At 39.7% G+C, this 9,493-nt stretch overlaps 1 protein-coding gene across 1 annotated transcript in view; it reads left to right on the forward strand.

Annotated features, from left to right (window-relative positions):
- The window catches only part of ERBB3 (erb-b2 receptor tyrosine kinase 3), a 149,131-nt gene extending 143,884 nt beyond the window's left edge, over window positions 1–5,247 (forward strand). The window contains exons 27-28 of the mRNA XM_040341090.1: window positions 561–828; window positions 3,363–5,247. Of these exons, the coding sequence (XP_040197024.1) occupies window positions 561–828; window positions 3,363–3,943 (849 nt within the window). The 3' untranslated portion in view covers window positions 3,944–5,247. The remainder of the gene's footprint in view (window positions 1–560; window positions 829–3,362) is intronic.
- The last annotated feature ends 4,246 nt before the right edge of the window (window positions 5,248–9,493 follow it).

Below are 9,493 nucleotides of genomic sequence, written 5' to 3' on the forward strand. Positions count from 1 at the left end.
GCGTCGAATTGAAAAAAAGAAATTTTTGCGTATGACGTCCGGGAATACGAAAGTACGTTACGCACGTCGCCGTTCAAAAGACACGTCGGGGCGCCGTAATTTCGCGCAAAGCACGGCGGGAAATTTCCAAACGAAGCATGCGCAGAACGTTCGGCACGGGAACGCGCCTAATTTAAATGGTACACGCCCCATTTGAATTAGGCGGGCTTGCGCCGGACGGCTTTACGCTACGCCGCCGAAAGTTTACACCCAAGTGCTTTGTGAATCAAGCACTTACGCTGGAAACTTGCGGCGGCGTAACGTAAACGGGATATGATACGCCGCCGCAAATCTACATTAATCTGGCCCTATGTGTTTTTCTTTGCTTCTGGTAGCTGAATAGAGACTACACTGTGTGCCAGAATTGTGAACAGCTCTCACCTGACTTCTGACTTGGTCTGCTATTCTTTGTAAACAGCCTAAGAATTGTCTAATCATGCCATAGATACCATAGAAGTTTACAGAAATGATTCATCTGTATTAGAAAAGAAAGTTGATTTTTTTTTTTTTTTTTTTTTTAGGGCTCTATGCTACGTGTTGACCCGGTTGCCAGACAGGGTACACGAAAAAGGGAGGACTCCTTAGGCCGTACAGTATCTGAGTCATCAGAGGGATGTTGTACCTTATCTGATATGGACACAGCAGAATATATGTCATACGGTGGTGGAAGCCTGAGTCGCAGTTCGCGCTCTCGACTTGACAGCGCCTATCGTTCTCAAAGGGAAAGCTTTCTACCTGAAACACCAGATACAGACAGCGAATATATTATGCCGCAGCTCAGCCTAGGAGGTATGTATGGATCAGGACGTTATATTTTTACAGTAAAAATAGTAACAAAAAAATTATATATAGAAAAATATTTAGGGTTTCAGTTACACATCTTAATACTATATTTCAGATAAATTACTGTTTGTGGTTTGAACCTTTCCTGTACACAGAGGGATACATTTATCAATTCTGTCATACAATAAAGAAATGTCAAACCAGAGCGGTGAGATGCATCGTGAGACAGATTTTTTACAAGGTTACAGTCTTGTCATACATTCCTTTTTTGGCTGCTCTAAAGTTGGACTGTGCCTGAATAAAACTTGACCCTAGCCACATCTTAATTAAGCATCTTTTTAGTGTATTTCTCTCATTCTCTGTAATAAATCTGTTTTTTAAATTTGTAAACTGTCACACTTGATTGCCTAGGAATACATACACACAGGTCTATAAAACTGCCGCAGAGACTTTGATAAAGGAGATGCAACCTTGTTTGCTCCTTGGCTCTAATACGCCTGAGAACTGTCCCTCAGAGTGCTTGTAATGGGTCCATTGAGCAGGTGTTTGAGCTCAGGTTTAGGCTGATAATACATTAGGTCAGTGATCTCTAGCCTGCGGCCCAGGGGCCAGATGCAGCCCTTTGTATGCTTTTATCCAACCCTTGAGGCACTATTTCATCCACAGATATGAATAATGGAGCATAATTCCCCCCATTGACAACAATAAAGGGGCACAAATCTCCCCACCGACTCTAATGAACTGCCACAATTCCTCCCAATGACACCAATGATGGGACACAATTCTTCCCAATGATGGCAACGAAGGGGCACAATTCCTTACACTAACATCAATGATGGGGCACAATTCCTCCATATGACACAAACGATGGGGCATTGTTTTTTCCCACTGATGTCAGGACCTATTCTACATCCAGTGGCCACAGTCCAGCCCTGTGTGTAAAGTCTGAAGCCCTTTGTTTAGAAAGTTTGGAATCCCCTGCATTAGGTACTATTATGTAACTCACAATACAAGGTCACAGATCACTTTGCACAGTGGCTGTCGCTAGAGGTGTCATTGGGTGGAGCCTTTAGCAGAATTGGGGGCTATAGCATGAATCAGACACAGTATTAAGTGAATCAAGCCAAAGGATAGCAATTTATTTTGACAAATCATGATTTTATTAACTGTAGATCTTATAAACATTTTACTGACTTTTAAACAAAACATGACATTTTTACAAAAAAAGGGAGGATCCCCACCATGCCAGTATCCAATAGATATAGAAAAGGGTTAAATGAATTGGTGAAAAGTCCATTATTATGCAGACATTGGTATATGTATATATCAAAGGGTTAGTTTCATGGACTCCTCCATGCTTGCTTGTCAACATGTTTCGCATTTAATTGCTTCCTCAGGACATAGTGGGTAGGTGCTGATTGGCCTTGAAAAACAGGTACTGGGTGAAGCCACTCAAGACAAAGAATCAAACCAATCCTTCCAAGGGATCAACTTCCAGATATTAAAGGCAATTCAGCTCTCATATAGGACACCGGGATCAGGGGGGGGGGATCCACCCTCCAGGGTGACCAAAGAAACTGTCAATTCTATCAAGAGTGGAGTGGTATGGATCAGTTGGAGCTTAGTGTGGGGGGTAGATGAATTGAGTATAAGAGTTCAAATATAGATATCATGAGTAGTAGCAACATCCCACAAAGTTTGAACTGTCCCTTTCACACACTCTCGAATAGGATTTGCCAATCATCAAATAGGAGTAATGAGGCCTTCCTATAGTGTATCGGGTATCCCTCACTTGGGGGCTCACTAGTGGAGCCAAACCCAAGATCTCAATATGGTAGGGACGCCTCACCTTGACAGTCTTGATAGCATGGGTGACCATGAGCCCCACTTGAGGAGTGTTGCTACTACTCATGATATCTATATTTTAACTCTTGTGCTCTATTCCTCTATATCCCCACACTGAGCTCCAAATGATCCATACCACTCCACTCTTGATAGAATTGCCAGTTTCTTTAGTCACCCTGGAGGGTGGATCCCCTCCCCCTGATCCAGGTGTCCTATATGAGAGTTGAATTGCCTTCAATATTTGGATTTTATCCCCTTTAGAAGGATTGATTTGGTTCTTTGTTTGTCTTGTGTGGTGTCACCCAGTACCTGTTTTTCAAGACCAATCAGCACCTACCCACTTTGTCCTGAGGAAGCAATTAAATGCGTTGACAAGCAAGCATGGGGGAGTCCATGGACCTTACGCTTTGATATATAAATATACCGTTGTCTGAATAATTTTGGACTTTTGACCAACTCATTGAAAGGATCCAAGTCTCCATGATTGTTATATTGGCTATCTTCTGACCTTCTCTAGTAAGGGGGGTTGTTTTTTGAAATATTTATGTTCATTTTTAATATCTTTGTAATAAAGATACATTTTTTATATTTACTGCCTCATGTTATGCCCATAAAAGTCAGTTATAATTACTCTTTTAACCCTTTTCTCTTCAACATTTTTACATAGTCAAAACCAATAATTTCTGTTTCCACAGACATTTCCCGAGACAGTACTTTGAAATCCCTTGAGTCCAGGTCTCTGACGCCTTGTATGCCCAGTGAATGTGATGATGATGATGATGATGATGAAGAATATGAATATATGAACAGGGAAAAGCAGCCATCTAAGAGATTGGAATATGAATACATGGACATCCGAGGAGCAGGAGATACAAGCAGCGAATGCAAAACATCTACAGCAGGCGACAATAACGATGATGATTATGACTATGGGAACAAGGAGGAATATGAATATATGAATGAACAGAAAAGAAGCAATAGCCAAGACCTGATCAGTGAGGATGCAGAGGAGTATACTTACATGAATCGAAATAGCAGACAGAGAATGGACAGCTCTTCAGATGAAAAACAGGGTTATGAGGACATGAACTTAATTGCCAGCCGCCCTAAGTCCTTTGACAAACCCAAACTGATCCCACAAACATGCCACAGAGAGGCACTACAAAAAGGGTTCATTCAACCCCTTCGAGAACTGGAAGTGAAGGACTGTTCCTTCGACAATCCGGACTATTGGCATAGCCGCTTGTTTGTCAAGAGTGACTCGCAAAGAACATAGAAAATGGAGACAGCAGGTTTCCAAGACAAACTCACACCTACTTCACTGTATGTTTACTACTCAGAAGGGACAATTTCTTCTGTTACTTCTTCATCCTTGAGGTCGGCAACTTGAAGCAGCCTACTTTAGCAGTCTTCATCTGAGGGAAAACTGAATGAGCCACAGAGTGCCTTAACATTACCTTTAATTGTTGGTGAAGGTCAGGCCCTACTGGGAAAGGAAGAATATGCAGACCATTTGAGAGATTAAAAGAATGATCACTTACTTGGACTACTATTTTTTTTAAGTAATTGTTAAGTAATTGCAGTGGTCAAGCATTAAATCTAGTGGGTGAAAGCCTGTTAAATAGGTTATTGTGAGAAGAGTAACATTTCGTTACCGTTCAAATGAAGAAGAATAAACAGGAAGATTTAAGCATGAGAATAATATTTCAAATAAAGCTAGAATAAACACAAGCAGCAATTTGCTTTGCTGCCTGTACAAAGTAAGCACTAATGATCAAAATTTGAAGAGATGTTTTTATAAGTAAACATGGTATTTTGTCTTTACCCCAAAGACTGCAACTATCTATGATGTATGGACACAAGAGAATTTATTATTCTCCATTTAAGAATGCACAGTTAACGACTACACTGCCATAACAAACCCATGTGAATTAAAGTGACCCAACATAGATGTTACCTGTCAATTAGTTACACCACATTTCTAGAATATCAAATCTTATGTATGAAATTGATTTTTAACCTAAGAAAAAGCACAGAAAAAATGTAGTGATATCCTTATACACTAGTCAAGCCATAGTTGGAAGCAACAGAATGGTTCCATTGGTTTTCAAGTTTAGCAGTCTTTTATTTATCTTTTTTTACATTTTGTTTCTGGAAACACGTCCTATTACATTTATTTGTCTGACATGGGTTTGCACTTTATTGGTCTATGTCCAGACAGGAGGCTGAACTTGCTACTGTCTTCCTTCCTTCTATATATCACTGCCATATGCCAGTTAGTTTTCTATGATGATGTCTACAGTAAAATTCAAACATATGTTTAGAGCCCTACAACTCTTACATAAAAAGCCAGATGTAGTATAATTCATTAGAGGAATTTAAATTGAGAACGTAATTACTAATTACGCTACTTTTATTTTAATTATGTATAGTAGATTTTTTTCCATTCTGTGCTCTATCTCAAAAACTTGGGTAGGTGGCAGTGCATTTTCAATTACAACAAACATAGATACAGTATATGATATATATATATTTTTTAAAGGGTAACTGTTTAATAAAATTATCTTAAAAAACTGAAAATCAAGCCTTGAAATGCATAGTTACTCATGACTTTATTTTTTTTTATCAGTTACAGTATAACTGTAGAACTCCAGGCCACCCTATTGCTTGACACTTCCCTATTAACAGTAATCTGGACACACCATCTGCTGATGTCATGTAAATGTTGGGTTAAGTCTTCCCTGCCAGCACAGCTCCACACCTTGTAAGATCAATGCCTACTTTCCCCCAAAAAGTTTTACTCCGTTCAGTTTTAATATTTTTGGAAGATCAGTACAGTAAAACCTTGGTTTGCGAGCATAATTCGTTCCAGAAACATGCTTGTATTCCGAAGCACTTGTATATCAAAGTATTTTTTTACAGGGTATAAAAGAGAAGAGAGGCACCCCTAAGTGTAGCAATAAGTTGCTAAATGTTGTACATTAAATATAACCATATTGCTACACTTAGAGGCTCCTCTCTTCTTTTTTTATACTCAGTTGTGACATGACGCTACTCTTATATCAAGACATTGCTTGTATATCAAGGCAAAATGTATTAAAACATTTTGCTTGTCTTGCAAAACACTCTCAAACCAAGTTACTCTCAAACCAAGGTTTTACTGTAATTAAATTCACGTGTTGCAAGTTGTTGGTGTGTAAATATGATTTCATCATGAAGAACAGTTAACGGAGATGATACCCTTTCATAAGCATTGGATTGCTGAATTGTCTCTCCACTGATAATTTTTCTGGAATATTTTTTTTTTTTTTAGTAATTATGTCTTGTGCACAAAATATGAAGGAAATAACTAGGGCAACTTTTAAACTTTGCAAAGGGGAATCCCCTAATTAAATACCTGGAGTTGGATTCAAGGTTGATGTGAGATAACAAACTGGTCATTCTATGTATTACAACCAACTGCAACAGTCAACTTCAGGGCGCAACATCAGAAAAAAACTATATTTGCTGGGTCTGAAATTTTTATCCAACAGCCTATTCTGCAATGTCAGTTAAAAGGCATGTAACCTTAACTGGTAGTCAGCGACAATTTTAATTAATAATATGAAAGGCCTATGTTCTGTATTTATGTTAAGCACTACTGTCTTTTTGGATATTAAGCAAGAACATGCCAAGTATGTGTAAAATTCTCTGGTAAATGGTGGTCAGTCACTACAGATCATCAAACAGGCTGAAAACACACGGTTAACTAATATATTTGCATACGACTCCATGTACTGTATATAGTCCCTTTACGACCACTACTGCTTTGTCATGTATGACCCAACTGTTAAACTTGAAATCCAAAAGACTGGACTTTTCATTTGCCATATTGATGTATGATATTATTGTCACAGATCCAGCTGCCCTACTGTCTGCATAAGCCCATGTGTGGCCAGGTCAGAGGTATTTTCCAAGGTATTTTAAATAATGAAGAACAAGTTGAAGATGTTGATTTTGGGGTATATTTATAAAGGCTGATAAATGTGACATTCATTTACTATTTACTGCATGTGTACCCTCCTGGTGCATTTGTATGAAATGGTTTGATTCACCCGCAGTCAATGTTTGGTAAATATCACAATTACTGCTTTATAAAAAACCCGGTATCTTTTGACAGAAGGAGCTTTGTTAGTACTTATAACACGGTTGTCAGTAAAAGCTGTATTTTTGCCCTTGGCCATGGGCTGAAGCTCTATTCATTTGATGACAATGTGCATTTTGCACTGAGGTAACTTCAAAGTACAGTATACAGTTAATCAATGTGTTTTACAATAATGTTTGTTTCTTTTGTATAATAAAATGCATTTTTATATACATGTACAGATTTCTTTCTGAGTAGAATAGACCAGGCAATGCCAATGAGTTCAAGTCTTCCATTGTGATTTTTTTTTTTTATAAATTAAATGAAAATCTTAATTTTTGTCTGCTAAACCAGTAAAATCAATAAATCTAATGTCAAACAAATATCACTGTGATGTCACCTCAGTCATGTGACCAGTACATACATTAATAGACTGAGATTTATGACTACTAATTTAATTCACAAATTTTCCACCAGTACAGTATGTTCTTCAAACAGCCTAGAACGTGTTCACCTCTGAATGAACTACAATGACCTTATGAATGATTTACTGTATTTCCTCATGTTTGTGAAGTAACCTTCTATGAACATTACTATTCAGAATTTATTTTTGTACATTATTTTTGTACTTTTCAAACAAGCAATAAAGAGTGCATACTTATTTAGCATGCTCTCCTACATGACTTTATTGCAACAAATGCAATGTAAAATGATGCAAAATATCTGTTTTCTGTAGTGTCAGCTTCAGAGATCATGAGAGACATGTAATTTGTTGTATATGTATAAAGTAAAATATGTTTTGTACACATAATATGCATTTGTGTGTTATTTTTTTGTGTAGAAATTACCCTACCACACTGTTCTTTTTTTCCCAACAGTCTGGCCCGGATTCAGATAGAATTGTCTATCTATCTGCGGGCGTAACGTATTGCAGATACGTTACGCCGCCGTAAATTAGGGCACGAGTTCCGTATTCAGAAAGGACTTGCGCCCTTAGTTACGGCGGCGTAATGTATGTGTGTCGGCGTAAGCCCGCCTAATTCAAATGTGGATGATGTGGGCGTGTTGTATGTATATTAACTGTGACCCCGCGTATTTGATGTTTTTTACGAACAGCGCATGCGCCGTTCGTAAAAAAAATCACAGTGCGCATGCTCGAAATTACGCCGCAAATCGTCAATGCTTTAGACGTGAACGTAACTTACGTACAGCCCTATTCGCGAACGACTTACGCAAACGATGTAAAATTTTAAAAACTCAACGCGGGAACGACGTCCATACTTAACATTAGCTACGCCTCATATAGCAGGGGTAACTTTACGCCGGAAAAAGCCTAACATAAACGACGTAAAAAAATGCGCCGGCCGGACGTACGTTTCTGAATCGGCTTATCTAGCTCATTTGCATATTCCTCTCGTAAATATACGGAAGCGCCACCTAGCGGCCAGCGTAAATATGCAGCCTAAGATATGACGGTGTAAGACACTTACGCCGGTCGGATCTTAGAGAAATCTATGCGTAACTGATTCTCTGAATCAGGCGCATTGTTACGACTGACCGCACTCAAAGATACAACGGTATATCAGGAGATAAGCCGTCGTATCTCGTTTCTGAATCAGGGCCACTGACTTTAAAGTTACCCGTAAAGCTGAACTGTACTCACCCCTGCTCCAGTAATGTAGGCATTCACACCAATGTCAATATTTTCTACCCAACTTCTTTTAGGCTCAACGGGCCAAATCCTCAAAATCGTAGCCTAACTTAATTTTTCCCATTTAAAGCGGTGGTTCACCCTGCTGAACAACATTTCAGCATACAATTCGGCATCGTAGCGCGAGCTACAGTATGCCGGTCTTACATTTTTTATCCCCGTACTCACTGTTTAATCGTACCTAGACGATTCCGTCTGCCGCGGGGAATGGGCGTTCCTAGCAAGAGGGAGGGTGATTGACGGCCGACTCTGGCACGTCACGCTCCCCGAAGACAGCCGGAGTAGGTCTCGGCTCTTCACGGCGCCTGCGCACAGGCTATGCGCAGGCGCCGTGAAGAGCCAAGCCTATTTCGGCTATTTCCGGAGAAGCGTGACGCGCCAGAGCCGGCCGTCAATCACTTTCTGTCTGGATTGGAACGCCCATTCCCCGTGGGCAGTCGGAATTGTCTAGGTAGGATTAAACAGTGAGTACGGGGATAAAAAATTTAAGACCGGCATACTGTAGCTCACGCTACGATGCCGAATTTTATGCTAGAATAAAAAAAAAATTATTTTTTTTTTTAATAGGGTGAACCCCCGCTTTAAGTTACACTGGCGGGAAATTTCTACCTAAGTGCCCGATCCACAAAGCACTTACCTAGAAATTTCACGCAGTGTAACCTAAATTCTCCCGGCGCAAGGCGGTCCTGTTATCCAGGGGGCGATAACAATTTAAATGGGGCGCGCTCCCGCGCCGGCTGTACTGCGCATGCTCGTGACGTCATTTTCCCGACGGGCAGCGCGCAAAATTACGTTACGCCGGGCTTTGTGGATTGCGACGGGACAATAAAGTTGCGTTGGGTAAAAAAAAAGTTATTCGCCGAAAAATAAAATTCAAAATTTAAAAAAAATCGCGGCGATCGAAAAAAAGGTCTGTTTTTACAAGGTGTAAACAGTTTACACCTTGTAAAAGCAGCCCTAATTTTACGTATGCAAATGTAAACTTACGCAGA

Source organism: Rana temporaria, chromosome 2 (assembly GCF_905171775.1).
Source record: "Rana temporaria chromosome 2, aRanTem1.1, whole genome shotgun sequence".
Taxonomy (NCBI): Eukaryota; Metazoa; Chordata; class Amphibia; order Anura; family Ranidae; genus Rana; species Rana temporaria.